The 19,265-nt window shown below is 48.9% G+C and overlaps 1 protein-coding gene across 1 annotated transcript; it reads left to right on the top strand.

Moving 5' to 3' along the window:
* The first annotated feature begins 9,822 nt into the window (after positions 1 to 9,822).
* Positions 9,823 to 11,771, top strand: KCNA10 (potassium voltage-gated channel subfamily A member 10). The gene has a single exon (XM_025358123.1). It carries the CDS (start codon positions 10,207 to 10,209, stop codon positions 11,740 to 11,742), a length of 1,536 nt encoding a protein of 511 aa, XP_025213908.1. The 5' UTR covers positions 9,823 to 10,206; the 3' UTR covers positions 11,743 to 11,771.
* Positions 11,772 to 19,265: the final 7,494 nt, after the last annotated feature.

Below are 19,265 nucleotides of genomic sequence, written 5' to 3'. Positions count from 1 at the left end.
GATGAGGAATTGAGACACAAAGAAGTTAAGTAGCACGCTTAAGGTCATGCAGCTTAATTAATGCTGGAACGTAGCTATAGTGTAGTTCTTAAGGGAGGTAACCCCAAGAAAATAACTCAGGATTGGGGTGCTCACAATAAAGGAGAGGCTGGCATTTGGCATTTTGTTGGTCAGTGTCAACACTTACCCACAGGGTTTGCTTGCCTGGCCCTGGGCTGCCTGTTCAGGGAAAGAAAGGCAAGGAAGAAGGTATGGTGGGCGACAGCCAGGTGGAGCAGGGGCCAAGAGCACTCCCCCCTCCAGTTCCCTGGTGGATGCTACATGTGTCCACAGACGCTAGAGTTGGCTGCAGCGAGTAGATGAGGCCAGGGTCCCACCACAACATGGGAGATAGAGGCACACACAGGATGTATGCCAGGCTGGGTGTGGAGGGATTCACTGGAGGCCTTGTGCAGGGGTGACTTGATCCACCCTGGCTGTGCGGAGGAGCACCCTGGTAACCACATTGGGAGGCCAGAAAGAACTGAGGAGGCCATGGCAGCAATCCAGGCAAGGAGTGACATCTGAACAATGGCTGGCAATGGGACGGAGAAAGGGGAGAGGTGGGGCAGAGATGGGACCTCATGGAGGCAGATCCCACAGGCTTTGGAAACTAATGGGTGTAAAGGTCTGAGAGAAAGAGGCCTTTACCTGAGCAGAGAACCAGACCAGGGCACACTCTGGGGGCAGGAGAAGACACTGTGAGCTCAGACAATCACAGGGGCGCCAAAGGAAGGCTCCAGTTATGCTTTCACAGCCTGGCCAAGGCAAGGCAGCTGTTCCCCAGGGCAGCCAGGCCTGGGCTCCTGCACACACTGTAACCAGCTTTGACATCATGCTCGTCATGTGTCTGATGCTGTTGTGTTTTACATTCACCCCTTTAATTATCTTGACAGCCCTATGATATAGGTATTCTCATGTTACAAATGAAGAAACTGAGGCACAGAGATTAAGTGTCTTGCACAAGGCCACAGGACTAGTTGGTTACAGAGCTGAGATTGCAAACCCTGCTGGCTCCAGAGTCAATGCTTGTAAACACCGTACTAAATAAACTGCCTCCTGGGAGGATGAAAGGAGGATGTGGGGAAGGGATGAGGCAACTTTAGGTAAATTCATCAATGGTGAATTGCAGCATGTTATTGAGAAAATCAGAGAAGCACCTTAGTTCAGAAAGGCTCCTCATCAGGTGGGCAAACCTGGCTCAGGGATGGTGAATCTATCCCCTGTGTTTTCACGAGCATTCTGACATCTGTTATCTCACATGGGCTTCAGACCTATTCATTCAATACAGATGTTGTTAGGAACCTTCCATACAGAGTATCAGGGGATAGTCTGCAGGGCAGATGTTTGCATGACTGTTTTAAAGATGAAGGAACTAAGATTTAGCAAACTAATGTGACTCCCCTAAAGCTACACAGCTGGTGAGACGCAGAGGCAAACCTGAATTCATGTCCACAGACTCCACATCCCATGCTCTCCAGCCGATAAACTGGCTTCATGAAAATTGGTGGCTGAGAGCCAGGTGGCAAGAGTGGAGGGTTAAATAGAAATGTCCCCTACCTTACAATTTCATCTAAAACCATTCCTTCTTATATTCTGGGAATGGGTAAAAACAGACCCATATTTCGGGGGATGGGAAGGAGACGTTGCACAGGAACAAAAACCCCAGCACACTACTGCTAATCTGCCCTTCCCCATCTCACACCCCACAGCTCAGCTGAGCTGGTCAAGAAGGAAGCTTGGTAGGGCTCTGTCTAAGTTCCCTCAGGGAGCAGCAGCTGGATACCGGGTGAGAGGTTGAAACTGGGACCTAGTAGAGGACAGGGCATGGTGAGTGTACGGAGAGCGCTCGGCTCAGCCCCAGCTCTCTGCAGTGTCCCTCCTAGCTCCACACCTCCCCAGGGACCTGCTTAGTAAGGCTGACACCCAGAACTCTGCAGAGGGCCAGCCCAAAACTGCAATGAGCTTTCCACTTCCCAAAGTCCAAAGGGTAAATACCCATGACAGACTCGAGCAGAAGCTGCATTGCTGAAGGTGCAGGTACTGATGAAACCAGCTCCTCAGCTACCACCATGCACAGGCAGAACCTGCAGGAAGTTCCTCAGGTTTCCAGACCCATTACTTCTTTGTGATCTCTCCTGGTATCCAGAAACTGCACTCATTACCATCAGAGGCAGATGCTCGCTTCTCTCCAGAGCAAACAAGAAGGCAATATGGGGACTTGACGGTGAACAAAATCAAGAGGTCCAGGAAAAAGACCCCAGGAGTCCTGCCTCCCAGTTGGCTTCCAGAGCAAAAGTATTTCACCCAGTGCTGGGAGACAGCTGTTCCAGTCTCCATGGTTCATAGCTGTTAAATCGTAAGCTCTTATATTCCCGCAGGAATGAATTATTCCGTGATCGTTCTTTTCAGCATCGCTGCTGTTGCTCGGGTTTTAAATGAAAGAACTCTTGCCCGCATCATTTCATCCCTTTAGGAAGCTAGCTTTGTCCTTGAGCAGTCCGCATAGGGAGAGAGACAGACTGCCCACGCTGTGCCCATCGACACTCTGACAAGGAAGAGAGTCACGTGACCAGCTTTCTGCGCCCCCTCCAGCCCTCCTTGTCTTCTTTCAATTGCTGCAAGTAACAGAACATTCTCCTGTTCTGAGAGGCAGAGAGACTAGATGGGAGAAGGGGGTGTCAGGGCACACCCGGAACAGAAACATCTGTGCAACGTGGGTGGTTTTGGGGACTGCAAACTTGTGCATGGGAACCCTCTCATGTGTGCCTGCATATTTACACCAGTACATGTCTATCTCCGTCTTCAGGTATCTTGGTAATTCTATGTGCAGCATGGATATGTCCGTGGCTGTGTGAGAAGACACACATAGCCATGCTGGTGTGTGCTTGAGTGTATCTGCTGTGGATATTTGTGTGTCTGTTTGTCTGTGCTGTATGTGTGTGTCCATGTCTCTGTGTAAGTGTGTGGACACTGCCCCTGGCTGAATGACATTTGGCCACATGTGGTAGTAGATCTGCTATTGTGGAACTGTGATAGAAACTTGGGTTTGAGACACAGCTTCATAACATAGTGACTGAAGGACTATGGGCCAATCATACAGCTTTCTGGACTTCAGTTGTCTTACTTGCTAAATGGGGGTAATAATCTCCACATTTCTTAGGGCACATCGTGAGGCTCACATCCTGTGTGGAACCGTGTGGTCAGCAGGAGTGTAGGTAACCAAGTGACCACCTCACCCCTCACGGCAGAACAGGAGGAAGCAGCTTCATCACAGACAGAGGGGCTTAGAGCATGGGCCATACAAGTTCTACCCAGCCTCGGATGGCCCAGGAACATCGCTCCCCGAGGCCTTCCCCTTACTGACCATCATGCCTGTCCCAGCAGGCTCAGCATCAGCATGGACAGCCTCTGAAAGGGCCTGGCTGCTCTACTAGTAAGGGTGAAACTCACCCATTTTACTGATGGCAGGACAGGGAAAGGAGGAATGGCCATCCCCACCCCATGGTCCCTGACCAGGCCCAACTAATAGCAGCTGCCAGCATTTGCTGAGTGCCTACTGCATGCTGTGTGCTTTCTATGTGACATCATTTTCTCACCACACCCTTTCCAGGGAGGTGCTAGCAAGGCCACTGTAAAGATGAAGAACCCTAAGTGAAGGGAGCATAAGTAACTTGTTCTCTGTCACACAGACAGTAAGTGGCCAAGCCAGGATTGGGAGCTGGCCCTCCTGTCTGCCCCCAGAGCCTGTACTCCTGACCAGGATGGAGAGCCTGCCTCAGGCCGGATGAGGGGCAGCCCCCACACCCAGCCTGCTGACCTCCCCACTGAATTCAGGTCTCTTGATGGGCGCTGCTCTCGGTTTCCAGCTCTACCCTTTCCATGTCCCTAAAGCTGACATCGCCACCTCTGCTTTCCACTCAGAAAGGCTGGAGGAGCTGGGCACTCGAGGGACCACAGGGGCTACAGTGAGCAGCAGAGCCAGTGAGTCTTGCCTAGGACCCCATCTTACCTTTCCCTGGTTGGGGAAACTGAGGCTCTTGGAGAGTGAGGCAACATAATCCCGACCACGTGAGACAGAGAAGAACAGAATCCACACTCTTCCAGCCAGGCTGTGGTTCAGCATGAACCGAAGAGGTGGGGCTTGGCTCTAAGAGGGGCAGAGACCAGAAAGGGGCGGGTTTGAGAGCCAGTCACTGGGGAGAATCTGCAAGACCTGAGACCTGGCTGACCCTAAGGTGAAAGAAAAGCGGCATCGAAGAGGGAAGTAAAGGGTCCTCGGAGTGGCCCAGGGATTGCTTCCAGTAAGACAGCAGCGCCCTCTTCTGTCCAGTCACAAGCGGTGCCACGGTTTGTGTTTCAACCCCATCTTCCTTCAGTCCTTCACTCACTTGCTCAAGGACCGGAGAGCCAGGCCCAGCTGCTGAACCCCTCATCCTCCTACCTGTTTCCAGCCCTGCGACATCTGAGCTCCCTGTCACCGGGGCCTTGGGGCCCTGAGATGCAGTACACACAGTTGTCTTTGCATGATTACTTATTTCAACCATTCTCTGACTAAGGAACAGCTGCTGCCTCACCTGAATGTGTAGGAGGTGTTGGAGTTGCTAGGCAACCAAAGTTGACCCATGGGGAAAGGCCATGGGATGGGTTCTAGACACTGCCTGCTTGGTATAGCTCTGTGACCTTGAAAAGCCAGGTCCACAGCCCTGGCATTAGCCACAGATGTCTACACGTCTGTTCTGGGAGAAGCACAGGGCTGAGCCCCTCCCCATGCCCTGCCTGCAGGAAGTGCCTGGTCCAGTCAGGGAAGAGGTTACCTGAACCACAAAGCCTCATCCTCAGTCTGGCTGCCAACATGAAGAGCTACAGGGCATAGAAGGGGCAGCTGGGATGGCTGAGGTCTGCGTCACGTGGGCAGGGAAGCTTCCCAAAAAAGATCAGTTCCCATCCTACTGCATGCCAGCCAAAGTGCTGTACACTATCTCATTCTTTCCCCCCCAAGAAGCCAGAAGAAAGATGTGATTAGACCCAGTTAGAGGGGAAGAAAGCAGGTTCACAGAGGTGGTGATGTGCCTAAGGTCACATACCTGGTGGGTAAAAAGATGGGATTCAAACTCAAGTCCGTCTGGCTGTTGGGGAAGGGCGATGAGCAGAGGTCAGAAGATAGGAAAGCATAGGGGTCTCCGGGATAGTGAGGGGGTCAGCCTGTTCCCACGTGCCAGATGCCGAGGGACCCAAAGATGACAAAGTTCTAGGAGATAAAACATTAATCAAATAAAATGCCGAGAAGGAAATGCAGACATATTCCAGGGGGTGCTCAGAAGGGCAAGAGTGCCTTCACCTGGAGTCCTTAGAGAAAGCGTCACCTTCAGGTGAGGTTAGAAGTAAAGTATGCAGGTGGCAGGACCTGCCCACGTGGTGGCCAGAAGGGAGGAAAGTACAAGTATGTTCAGCAGGGAAAAGAGATCTGTTTCAACCCAGTGTACTGTCTCAGCACTGTGCCAGGCAAGCACAGAGATTACATGTCAAATTGGACGTTATGGACGACTCTTGAAAGTGATGATCACTTCAGCTATGGGTGAGAGCTCAGCCTGGAGTGATGGCAATTCCATCGAGGCCCTGGATCACTGGGCAGATCAAAAGATCTAAGACTCAAAGGGGGTCACGCAGAGCAGACTCCAGGCCCCTGCCCATTGCAATGGGAGCCAGCCCCCAAATACCCACAGCTCTGCAGTTCCAGCCTCGCCAAGTGACTCACCCCAACCAAGGCATCCGTCTCCTTCCAGAGTGTGGGGCAGAGGGGGGCAGCCCAGGCTGTGAGTCCAAGGGGCAGAAACAACTCTGATCTTGACTGTTATGAAATAGTAATTATAGTACAAAAGCCTATCGAAAGAGTGAAACCCTTCCACAGAAGCAGATATTTTCCAGTGCAAATAGAGGCTTCTCTCACACCCCTAAACAGACAAAATGCCAAGCACCTAGCTGAGAGAGCCAGCCTGCCATGGCCAGGGGGCTTCCTTGACATTGTGCACATTTCTGAGAGAGGATAAAGTACCCACAGCCTGATCTGCAGGGATGTAGCACTGCTGGGTGGTCTCTGGGCACCAAGATTGGCCCTGGGCTTCAGGGTACATTCACTTTTTCGAAACAGTTTGCTGAGCTCTTGCAACATGAGCAGACACGGTGCTGCGCACCGTGGTGAGCACTATGCAAGAGTAAGCCCCTTTTTCCACACGACCCATGCGGTTTACAGAGCATCCTCATACCATCTCCTTTGGTCCTTGCTAAAATCTTGAGGAATCACTGGCAAACCATGCACTTTTATTTCTTTTGTTTGTGTGATTGCCTTTTTTTTTCCTTTTTACAGATTTGTTGAAATACAATGACGCACATTAAACTTAGAGTGTGCTACTTGATAAGTTTTGACTAGTGAATAGACTTGTGAAACCATCACAAAATCAAAATAAGAAGCATAAACTTCACCCCTACAGTCTTGAGCCCCTTTGTAACTCTGCCCTCACCCTCTCCATCCTCATCCCCAGGCAGTTGCTGATCTGCTTCCTGTCATTCTAGATTAGTTTGCATTTTCTAGAATTTCATATAAATAGAATTATTCTATATGCGTATCCTTTTTATCTAGCTCCTTTGACTCTGCATATTTTCTTATTACAGATGAAAAAATGGAGTCTGGATGAGGTAATGCAAGCAGTCAGTAATCACAGAACTGTAGAGGCAATGCAGGTGTCCTGGCCCTGAGCCCATGCACCAACCACCACCCCTCATTCATTCATCACTCATTCATTCACTCACTTACCAGAGATGAATTGCATGCATAGGTGGGCTAGCCAAGTGGTGCGTAAGACAGACATGGTCCCCGCCTTCATGAGCTTACAACTCTTCATTCCTTCATTCATTCACCTACTTAACAAGCAAGTGCTTAGCAAATAATCACTCTACATCCACAGGATACACTGTTTGAAATTGGCACTGCCCCACGACCTCCAACACCACCCTGCCCCTCATCAGCCACCCTCCCACCTGCAACTTTGAGCTGGACACTGGGGTGATGCAGGTGGGATCAGAGGGGAATCATGTCCTCCAAGACCAAGCAGGCTGATAGGAAAAGCTCTGCAAAACACAATCATGTACCCTGAAAACTTGCAAGAGAGCTGAAGAGTGAAGGCTGACCCCATGGAAGCTGGTGCTCCAAACTGAGGACAAAAGTGAGCATCTACACAAGCAGACTAGCAGCACAGGGAGACAGAGGGCTCTCCCAGACACTGGCCAGGGCAGGCTCCTGGGACAAGGTAGGATCTGAACAGTCCCCAGATTGGCAGGGAGGAATAGATAGTCGGGGGAGGGCAGGGGAGTAGAAAGCATATGAGAAGCAGGAGCAAAACAAGGATGAAGACATGGAGTCGGGACTGGGCCGAGCAGAAGGGGAGAATAGTGAGCTGTGAATTCCTTCTGCAGTTCTTCACGTGAAACATACTTTCTACGAGCATGTTATATTGGGTCTATGTGTGGAGCAGATGGGAGGAAAGTGTAAAGGGTGATTTTTGTAATTTTACAATTTACGTTTACAATTTACAAAGTGCTTTCACTGTTATTACCTTATTTCATTCTCAGTATAATCTTTGAGATGGAAATTACTATTATTTTTACCCACTTTATAGATTAGAAAGTTGAGTCATAAAACCCAATTATTTGCTATAAAATATACACTCCTAAGTGGTGGGGCAGAGCCTCATACCAGGTCCTTATCCTCAAGACAGTTCTCCTTTCTCTTTGTTTCAATGATTAACGTTTACTACTAATGGGGCAGGTGGAGCCGCCTGCACAGCACATTTCTATAGACCACGGAATATGCTGTTTGACCTTGGCACTGTCTGCCACCTCCACACCATCAGACCCTCATCAAACACCCTCCTATCTGTCACTCGACCTGGGGGTGGAGATGACAAAGAGGCACCTAGGAGGCGGGGAGAAGGGAAATGGCCTGGCTCCCAGAAAAGGAAGTTAATTATTTGGCCAGAGAAGCTCTCCCTAATCCCACAAGCTTGTTGCCGCTGACCTCCAGAGAATTTCCTGATAAGGGTAACTCTAGCCTTGGCTAGAACCATGGAAGTGGTTCCCAAACCTTGCCCAAAGCTCACTGAAGGTACTCGTTCCGCTAAGAAAGCGGGACTGATTCACACCTGGAAGATAATCAGCAGGGAGCACCACCTGCGATCCAAGACCCCATGGGAGAAAATGGTGCTCCAAAGACACAGATGAGCACAGAGCTGGAGTCCCCCACTGACAGCCATCCAGCTGCCAAGCAGTTCAGGAAAGGCCCCCAAATCATCATGCGAATCACTGTGAAGGGATAGCTACATTTCTCCAGGGCTTACCATGTACAGACCAGGATTTGAGCTTGGGTGGACTGATTCTATTCTCAGATTCCATCCTGCCTCCCAGCCATCCTATTGCTCGCTGAGCCTTGCACAGCAGGCTGGCATCTGGCATGCTTGGCAGTGGGCACATCCTTCCTCATTCCACAGCTGAGGAAGCAGTAGCTCCATGAAATGAGGCTGTTTGCAATAGCCATACACTCCTGAGAGGTAGAATGGGTACTCCACCAGTGCTGACCAACCAGACTTCAGCTCATCACTCGACACATGGCACCTGAACTGAGAAAAGGGGTCATGGGGTGGAAAGAGCTCTGGGCCCCTGACAATTCTGTGGCCCTGGCCTACAGCTCCCCACAAGGCTCGGCTCCCATATAGGGACTCCATGGTCTGTCGGGAAATGCCCTGGGCCAGAAGGCTGTGGCCAGGTTTAGGTCAGGACTCCGTAGCACTAGTTATGTGACCTTGAGAAGTCACTTTGTCCCTGTGATTTGCTTTCCCCATCTGCAAAACAGAGATAACATCTAACCTCCCATGATTATTGTCATCTAATGAGGTAAGTGAATGTGGAATCACTTTGAGAAGACTACAACACTACACTGCAGGTTAGCCTTGTCCCTGTAAAGCAAACCTCTCCAAGGCTACGACCACTACAGATTTTGCCTGAAGCTAAGTCTCTTACTTCTCTCCCATTCCCACCCCGAGCCTGCCTGGCTTCGGTTGAAATTGAAGCTAGAATGAACCTGAGGAAAGAAATATTAGTCTATGTGTATAGATGTCCAAGCCCACTGGGCATGATTTCCTAACCCCAGCTCCAGTGTGCGCGCGCGCACACACACACACACACACACACACACAATTATTTACTTCCTTCCCACCTAAAATGATTTCTCAGAATGAAATTACTCCCTATGGACACCTTGGGCCCAGGCTAAAAAACTTCCAATTGCCGGTAGTTTCTAAAGTGCTTGTTATGTGGGAAAGTTGATGAAAAACAACAATAGCTATAATATAGTGATCTTTCTTTCCACCAAGCATTCTACACATGCTATCTCATTTGAGGTACCTTCAAAACAACTCTAGGAGGTATTTCCAGGCGAGGGGTCGTTTAGAGGACACTGTCGATTGGCCAGCCCAGCCTCTTGTTTTTCCTTTCCAAACGAATCCCCACTGGGTCCACAGGTCTGGTTCCATCCTTCACCACTGGGTCCAGGAGCAGGGGTGAAGGTGACATAAAATGGTTGAATTCCAGATATATTTTGAAGACTTGCAGACATGACCAAAAGGATGTGTGAAGGACTGGCTGTTGCTGTGAGAGGAAGAGAGGCATTACGAATGAGATTGGGCATGGAGACGTGTTTGGGTAGACAGAAGGCTTCATGCAAATACAAGATCATACTTTTTATTATTAAAGAATGTTAACTTCCTCTTTTAGCATGGCCCCTCTGCCTTCACATATGAAGACCATCCTTTGCTGGGGAGAATCTCTCCCTCTTTGCCAGGATCCTTTTTTTTGGCAATTTCTCCTAGTTATTAGTTTATGCAAACTCAGAGGTTCAAAATGATTTCAAGGGAAGCATGTTGCCAAAATAACCATGATGTTCCTTCCCAAGCTACAAATAAGTCATTGATTAGCCCACTGGTATGCCTTACCTCAATAAACAAGGGCCAGTTGTATTCTGCCCTGGATCCTGTATAATGAACTTCTTCTTCTCCATAGCTCACAGGAGGCAGCAAAGGCTGAGGATCTTCATGCTTCTTCCCTGGCTCCCCTAGAATGGATGTGTGTGGCTGGAAAGAAATGGAGGTTGCGCTGGTCAATTTTGATAACTCAGATGAAATCCAAGAAGAGCCAGGCTATGCCACAGACTTCGACTCAACCAGCCCAAAAGGCCGGCCTGGGGGCAGCTCCTTCTCCAACTGGAAGATCCTCATCAGCGACAGCACCAACCATGAGACGGCCTTCTCCAAGCTTCCGGGAGACTATGCTGACCCCCCAGGGCCTGAGCCAGTGGTACTGAATGAAGGAAACCAGCGGGTGATCATTAACATTGCTGGGCTGAGATTTGAGACCCAGCTCAGAACCCTCAGTCAATTCCCAGAGACTCTCCTGGGAGACCGGGAGAAAAGGATGCAGTTCTTTGACTCCATGAGAAATGAGTATTTCTTTGATCGGAACCGGCCCAGTTTTGATGGAATCCTATATTATTACCAATCTGGTGGGAAAATTCGGCGCCCAGCCAATGTTCCTATTGATATCTTTGCTGATGAAATCTCTTTCTATGAGCTGGGTAGTGAGGCCATGGACCAGTTCCGGGAGGATGAAGGCTTCATCAAAGACCCTGAAACACTGCTACCCACCAATGACATCCACCGTCAGTTCTGGCTCCTCTTTGAATACCCTGAGAGCTCCAGTGCTGCCCGTAGTGTGGCCGTGGTCTCAGTGTTGGTTGTGGTCATCTCCATCACCATCTTCTGCCTGGAGACACTGCCAGAGTTCCGGGAGGATAGGGAGCTGAAGGTGGTCAGAGAACCCAATCTCAACATGAGCAAGACAGTCCTCTCCCAGACCATGTTCACTGACCCTTTCTTCATGGTGGAGTCTACCTGCATCATGTGGTTCACCTTTGAGCTGGTGCTCCGGTTTGTGGTCTGCCCCAGCAAGACTGACTTCTTCAGGAACATCATGAACATCATTGACATTATTTCCATTATCCCCTACTTTGCAACTGTCATCACAGAGCTTGCCCAGGAGACAGAGCCGAGTGCCCAACAGAGCATGTCCCTGGCCATCCTGAGGATCATCCGCCTGGTGAGGGTCTTCCGCATCTTCAAGCTCTCCCGCCACTCCAAGGGGCTGCAGATCCTTGGGCAAACACTGAAGGCGTCCATGCGGGAGTTGGGGTTGCTCATCTTCTTCCTCTTCATTGGAGTCATCCTCTTCTCCAGCGCAGTCTACTTTGCTGAGGTGGATGAGCCAGAGTCCCATTTCTCTAGCATTCCTGATGGCTTCTGGTGGGCAGTAGTCACCATGACAACTGTAGGTTATGGGGACATGTGCCCGACCACCCCAGGGGGGAAGATTGTGGGCACTCTGTGCGCCATTGCAGGGGTCCTCACCATTGCCCTCCCTGTGCCTGTCATTGTCTCCAACTTCAATTACTTCTACCATCGGGAGACTGAGAATGAGGAAAAGCAGAACATCCCAAGTGAAATTGAAAGAATCCTCAACGGTGTAGGCTCAAGAATGGGCAGCACAGACTCTCTTAGTAAGACCAATGGTGGCTGTTCCACAGAGAAGTCCAGGAAGTGATCAGTCCAGGGCTTCTTGGGTCCATCCTGTCTCTCTTCTCTCTTCTCTCTCCCTCACTTTTTCCCCTCTTCTTTCTCTCCCTTCCTTCTGCCTTCCCTTCCTCCCTTCATTCCTTCCTCTTTCCCACTCCCTTCTCTCACTTCATCTTTCCAAAGACCAAAATGTATCTTTTGTGATCAATAAGTATCTCTGACTACAAGCTATTTTAATAAGCCCATACTTCTACTGTATTTTCTAAATTGTTTATTTTCAATACGTTATAGAAAGATTTGGGTCTCTTTTCCTATGAAGAGATAGTTCAGGTCCCCAGACCAGAAATATTGGTATCACCTGGGAGCATGAAAATGCAGAATCTAGGCCTACTCGGACTTACTGAATCAGAATCTGCAGTTTAACAACATCCCAAGTGATTCATTTGCACATTAAAGATTAAAAAGCACTGGTTTTGGTCTTCCTACGAGGAAGCATATGAAAAAACCAAGGGTTGCTGTAAGCAAAGAGGAAGAGCTCAGACTTATTTAATTACAATAATAATCATACCTTGTACTTGTGTAGCACTGCATAAATTTTCCAAAACACTTTCACCTACATTATCTCACTGTATCTTAGAATAATCAGTAAAGCAGATTTGATTATTATTCAATTTGATTATTATTCCCACGTTATAGGTGAACAAACCAGGGGAGAGCAACTTACCTAAGGTCACCCAGAAACAGTGACAGAGTCCACCAAACTCTCAGAACAAGGGAGTAGAATTGGGATTCCCCAAAGGACAGGGAAAGAAACCTCCACTCTGTCCCTCCCCCATCTACCCGGTCAAATAAGAAGGCCTTGTGCTGTCCTCAGTCCCAGCACCCAACACGTGGCCACTCAAAGACATTTCAACACCAGAACAATGCCTCTGGGTCACAGACCACTGCAGCTCCACTCCACAAAACTCCCAACACACAGTCCTGGCTGTGTCTGTCAGGGTTCTCCAGAGAAATGGAACCAATAGGGGGTGTGTGTGTGTGGCTGTGTGTGTGTGTGTGTGTATTTATATGTGTACATATATACACAGAGAGAGAGAGAGATTTCTTGTAGGGAACTGGCTCCTGCAATTATGAAGGCTGAAAAGTCCCATGTCCGCAGGGTGAGTCAGCAAGCTGGAGATTCAGGAGCACCACGGTACAGTTCTGGTAGGAAGGCCAGCAGGCTCAAGCCCCAGGAAGAGCCGATGTTTCATTTCAAGTGAGAAGGCAAGAAGAAAACAATGTCCCAGCTCAAAGGTAGTCAGTAAGAAGGAATGGCCCAGTGCTTGGGGTAAGGAATCAGCCTTTTTGTTCTATGCAGGCCTTCAACTGATTGGATGGGGCCCACACACGTTAGGGAGGGCTGTCTGCTTTACTTAGTCTACTGATTTAAAGGTTAATCTCATTCAGAAACACCCCCACAAACACACCCAGAATAATGTTTGACAAATATCTGGGCACCCTGTGGCCCAGTCAAGTTGACACATAAAATTAGTCATCACACAGACAGCCACCCAGCTCCACACAATCCTGCAAGACACAGCACTGCAACCACAGATGCCTCCACACAACTTCCACTTCATAGTAAGCTGGCTGATGTGGGAGAAAGCCGCTTCTTTTTTCTTTTGTCTTTATCTCCTAAAAAGTTGAATTCGGTAATCTTTACATCTCCTTTCTATCCTAATAATCTCAAATACCTTCTTGCCCTTTAACCCCAAGCTTTGATTAAGCACCAGTCATGCAAAGATCCAGCCTGGGCTTCACACAAGGCATTATTGCCCTGAGACCCAGGTAAACAGGCTCCTGTCCCAGCCCATGAGCCTGAGGATTCCAGACTTCAGAGGGTCTTCCCCACAATTTTCTAAGTTCCCTTCCCATTTCTCCCCTTCAGTGTCCTTTCAGGGCACTCTCCAGTTCCCCACCCACCCCTCTCACCCAAGTGAGTAGGGCTGACCAGATGCCCCATGGAGCTCCAGGCCTCATAACTATGGAGTCCTCTGAGGCCTTATGCCAGGCTCTGGTTCCAGGATGGTGGCCTGGTGAGCAGATTGTCCTCACTGGTCGGTTTACAGAGCCACACAAACTTGGGTGCCAGAATGATGATAACATTTTGATTTAGGGTGATGCAAATGTTTATCTGTACAATATCCTTACAAAACCTACTTGCCCAAGACCTCAAGGACCTGAGGGGGCACCTTAACACGGGAGCCCACATGCCCACATTCAAGCCTCTGGCAGGCATGCCATCACAATCCTTTACACCAAAACATCTTCCCTACGAGGACTATGTGGGGACACTGTGCCCCTCACATCAGCCCTCTCAGGTAAATATCAACACCCCCACTTTGCCATGTGAGGAACTGGTTTAGAGAGATCTAAGGGCACACAGCCAGGAAGCAACAGAGAAGGGATTCGAACCTAGATCTCTTTGATGCCAAAATGTGCCTCTTCATGCTTCCTAACCAGAGCGGTCTCCACTGGGGCAAGCAAGCTGTGGCTGTGGTCATGCAGACAGGCTTGGTGCTCTCCTGGGACCAGGGAGGCTGCTTCTCCAGAGGCCTCTGCCTTCTCCCTCCCACTGACTCTGTGTTCAGCAGCAGGGCCACATGCTGGCCCTACACCATTGCATGTTGCAAACACAGTGGAATAATCAGACCCCAGGATAGGCTGGGCCAGTGACCCCAGAGGCCAAATGGAGTCCCAGGGACTGCAGCCCTAGGCTTTCTCTTCCTGAGGCCCTGCCAGAAAGAGTATAGGCAGAGCAGGGCAGAGAGGAGCCACTTTTTCTTTGGCTAATCTAGTTACCCTTACAGCCTTAGAAGGCCCGATCATGAGAGTCTGATACCCAGGAAGCAGGCCCTGCCTTCAGGCTGGTGCCAGTGACTGCAGCTGCAGAGGCAAGCCCTCCATTCCCAGTGAGGCAGATGTCACAGTATCTGTGCACCGACACTGGATCATCGGATTCTTTCTTAACCACCCAGGGCAGGAGAAGAGCTATGGGAGCCCCTCCCACCATACATCTGCCCAGCCTCCTGTCTGCAGTGAGATCTGTTGTCTGTAGAGGAGCACCCAGATGACTCACTGACAAACAAAAAGGAGAGAGGCGGGGAAGGCAGAGCGGGGCTGCGAGGGGCAGTGTGGAGCACAGAGAGGAAGATGTTCCCACGACACATGTGGAGAAAGGACTTGTCAGCAGCCAGGCTGGGACAACCCTGCTTTTAGAAGGAGCAGAGCAAGGCCTGAGGCCTTCATTCAGTGAATTAAGATGTACTGAGCTCCTACTGTGTGGCAGGCACTTTATAGCCCCTGAATAAAGATGCTGGATAGAAGAAAAGGACCCTTTTTAACTTTTACAGTAAAAATAAGCAAAAAACGTGAGAGAAACAAGACATTTTCAAGGGGTGATACAATTAGCAAAGGGTTTTCAAAACTTGTGTTTTCTTTTCCATCATAATATACCAGCTGTCTTTGCAAAGAACTGTGCCATTTAGAACTAATGATTGTGCTCTGCTCATCATTCTCTTTTTTTTTTTTTGAGATGGAGTCTCACTCTGTCGCCCAGGCTGGAGTGCAGTGGCGCGATCTCAGCTCACTGCAAGCTCCGCCTCCTGGGTTCACGCCATTCTCCTGAGTAGCTGGGACTACAGGCGCCCACCACCACGCCCAGCTAATTTTTTTTATTTTTAGTAGAGACGGGGTCTCACCACGTTAGCCAGGATGGTCTTGATCTCCTGACCTCGTGATCCGCCTGCCTCGGCCTCCCAAGGTGCTGGGATAACAGGCTTGAGCCACCACACCCAGCCATATTATTCTCTTTTCAAAAGTTGTATAAACCATAAAACATTTTGAAACTTAAGGGTAAAACCTTCTAAACTTGGAGTTGAAGCACCTGGCTAAGTTGGTATTAATTGTATGACTTGGACATCAATGAGCTTCAGTTTCCTTAAGTAGAAAATGGAGATTTAAAAATACCTAACTAGCAGCAAACATGGTCACGTTCTCCCCACCCACTCCACCCCAGCAAGGAGCAGGCCCTGAGTCCCCACTGTTGTCCTCCCTCACCCAACCTGGCTAATAGGGATCACAGGCCCTCCACAGCCCACCAGAGTGGCTGCTCAGGGCCCACCCTCTGCTGGACTTCCTGTTTCTCTGATTCTCATACTTGTGTTCAACCTCCTTAAGCTTACTTCCAAATCTGGAAACACGGACAAAATTACTTCTGCCTCGCAGGCTGAGGACTCAGTGATGGAGTTTTACTAAAAGTAATTTATGGCTGTAAAGCACTGCAAAAATGAAAGGAACTATGAGTCTTTAAAAGCTTTCCTGTGGACCAATTAACACTACCCAAACAAGTATAGAGCTTACCTTTGCAATCTGAGTCAAGGAATGACCTTAAGCAGAAGGCAGCTGATTTCAAAGACAGCATAAATATGGAATTAATAAACATAGGTGGGCCGGGCACAGTGGCTCACACCTATAATCCCAGCACTTCCAAGGTGGGCAGATTGCTTGAGCTCAGAAGTTTGAGACCAACCTGGGCAACATGGTGAAAACCTGTCTCTACAAAAAATACAAAAATTAGCCGGGTATGGTGGCGGACACCTTTAGTTCCAGCTACTCGGGAAGCTGAGGTGGGAGGATTGCTTGAGCGGAAGTCGCCATGAGCCAAGACTGCACCACTGCACTCCAGTCTAGACAACAGAGTGAAACCCCTTCTCAAAAAAAAAAAGAATTAATAATGTGGGGCATAGACAGAAGTAGTGAAGAGGATAACATCATATTTAATAAGCAGTTATAACATTATAAATGCTTTACACATTTTTCATTTCATCTTAACAACCACTATAAAGCATTATTTCCATTGGCAGACAAAACCGAAGCTTCAAAAAGTTAGGTAACATTTCTTTGTGGCGTCTTGTGGGTGTATTAATCTGTTCTCACACTGCTAATACCAGAGACTGGGTAATTTATAAAGGAAAAAGGTTTAATGAACTCACAGTTCCACATGACTGGGGAGGACTCACATTCATGGTGGAAGGCAAATAAGGAGCAAAGTCACGTCTTAGGGGGCAGCAGGCAAGAGAGTGTGTGCAGGAGAACTCCCCTTCATAAAACCATCAGATCTCGTGAGACTTACTCACTATCATGAGAACAGCATGGGAAAAACCCGCCCCCATGATTCAGTTACCTCCCACAGGGTCTCTCCCATGACACGTGGGAATTATGGGAGCTACAATTCAAGATAAGATTTGGGTGGGGACACAGCCAAACCATATCAGTGGGGAGGTCATCCTAGGAATCCCGAATGGAGGGGGCACAAAATCGAGATGATTATACATAGATGGTACCCTAATTGTCGTATGCCCTACTTTCTTGGTCAAGAACCTGACCTTTATATTGCCACCCTCAATTCACCTTCACTCCCAGCCAAACCAAAGGTGCCGATACCATAAAACAGGCCAGCATCATTACCTGAGGTTCTGGGGCAGCAGAGTGGCTGAGGTTTGAGCCACCCCTCACTGTATAAGCCTTTTCTGGCCCACACTATGCAGAGGCCACTTAGAGGAGTTAAGCCACTTGAGATGGAAGGCTCTGCAGGACCTCTGAGGCAATCTCGTGGGCACAGACCTGCCAGTGCAATGTGGCCTGGAGCCTTGGCCGCCCAAAATGCTGCTCACACACGAGGTTGCCTTGTGCTGCTCTCACAGGTTGGCCAGCAGCTGGTCTGATGGGCTTGCATAGCCCTCACTCTGCTTTGCGTTAGTTCCCTCCCCACACTCCCTCAGGCACTCACTGAGGATGTACACACTGGTGCAAGAATATATTAGGGAGGACGCATTCAGTTGCAGGTCAAAGAAATCCAACTCAAACTGAAACAGAAGAGAGGACCTTATTGGCTCACGTGACTGAGAAATGCAGGAGAGCCAGTCACCATACTGGGTCCACTGAGTCTGGAGATCCAAACTCTATCTTCAGAGCTCACATTGTCACCTCTGTGCACTGTCCTCAGCTTGCCTCTGCTGGTCGGCCTTTGTGCCCCTGGAGGCAGGCATCCTCCATGCACCAGGAATGTGTATATACACACATACGCATACACACACACATTTACGGGTTGGGTATGCCTTATCCAAAATGCTTGGGACCAAAATGTTTCTGATTTGGGGTTGTTTTTTTTTCAGATTTTGGAATATTTGCATTATTCTAAGGGCATCATGCAAGCCTTTTTGACATTTTCAACAATATCTTTACACAAAGTAGAGGAAAAGCAAAACAACACAGTGAGTAATGCACGTAACTCTTGGCCTCATGTGGGGCATTGTGAGCAACCTGCCATTGGCATGTCTGGCCTGTGCAAGTGCCATTTTATTACCCTGTGGGCATCCTTGCATCTGAAAAGGGGCACAAAAGATGTGTTGCAGCTGAAGGGTCTTTTTTGCTTTGAGAACACTGAATCCACTGTGTGTCATGCACCTGCATTTTGATGGTGACCAGTCACATGGGGTCAGGTATGAAATTTTATTCTTGTGGTGTCATATTCTGAATCAAAAAGTTTAAGATTTTGGATTTCAGATTTTTGGATTTGGGATGCTCAACCTGTGGGTATATATAAACACACACACACACACACAATCACTTTTGTATCTAATTATCTATAATTTCTTATAAAAATGTTAACTCCCAAAGAGAGGGATTTTTGTCTGTCCACTGCTAGATTTCCAGAACCTGTCATAGCTCATAGTAGGTGCTCAATAAATATCTTTTGAATTAAAAAAAAATAGTGCCTCTAAGCTCTCCCTCCCCACACCCTAAAGAGACAACATTAAGCCACCAATATGCCTAGTAAGATTTCACTCTGCCCCACCCCTAGTCTCCCATCCCTATTCCCCTTTCAAGAGAAGTGTGACTGCAGTGGCCCTTGGAGGCTTTATGGGCATGGGCTCTGGAGCCTGGGGCATAGCTGGGATGGGGCATGGGGGAGGCTTGGCCCAGGGCCCCCGTATGCTCCTGGCCCACAGTAGAAACCCAGCTCCCCTGAGCAGCGTTGCCCACAGCCGCCCCAAGGATGAAACTCACATGTGCTTTCCAAAATTTTGAACCAACATTGAAAAGCCTGGAGAGTTCTCGTTTTTTAAACCTTATTTTTTAAAAAGACAGATGAAACAAGGGCAGTAAAATCTTGATAATCATCAAATCCAGAGAGTGGGGTCTATGGGGGCTCACTTTACTATTCTCTCCACTTCTATGTATGCTTGAAATATTTCATCACAGGAAATTTGGAAAATATATTTCTGACTTCCTTTGGAAAATCGGAAGATTTGGCCAACCTGGATGACCACAATAGCAGAGGCTGCTCTCCAGGTTACCAACCTCTTTGCCCTCCCTCTGGTGTCTTTGACACTTGGTCTGCCAGCTCCAGAAGGCATCTGGGCTTGTGACCATTGCCCTGCTAGGGGTGACAAACCCCCACTGAGGCCTGCCAGCTTGCCGGGAGGTCAGGGAATGTATGGGGAT

Source organism: Theropithecus gelada, chromosome 1 (assembly GCF_003255815.1).
Source record: "Theropithecus gelada isolate Dixy chromosome 1, Tgel_1.0, whole genome shotgun sequence".
In the NCBI taxonomy this organism is placed as follows: Eukaryota; Metazoa; Chordata; class Mammalia; order Primates; family Cercopithecidae; genus Theropithecus; species Theropithecus gelada.
The sequence above is the reverse complement of the archived record's forward strand: the minus strand, read 5'-3'. Positions and strand labels throughout refer to the sequence as shown.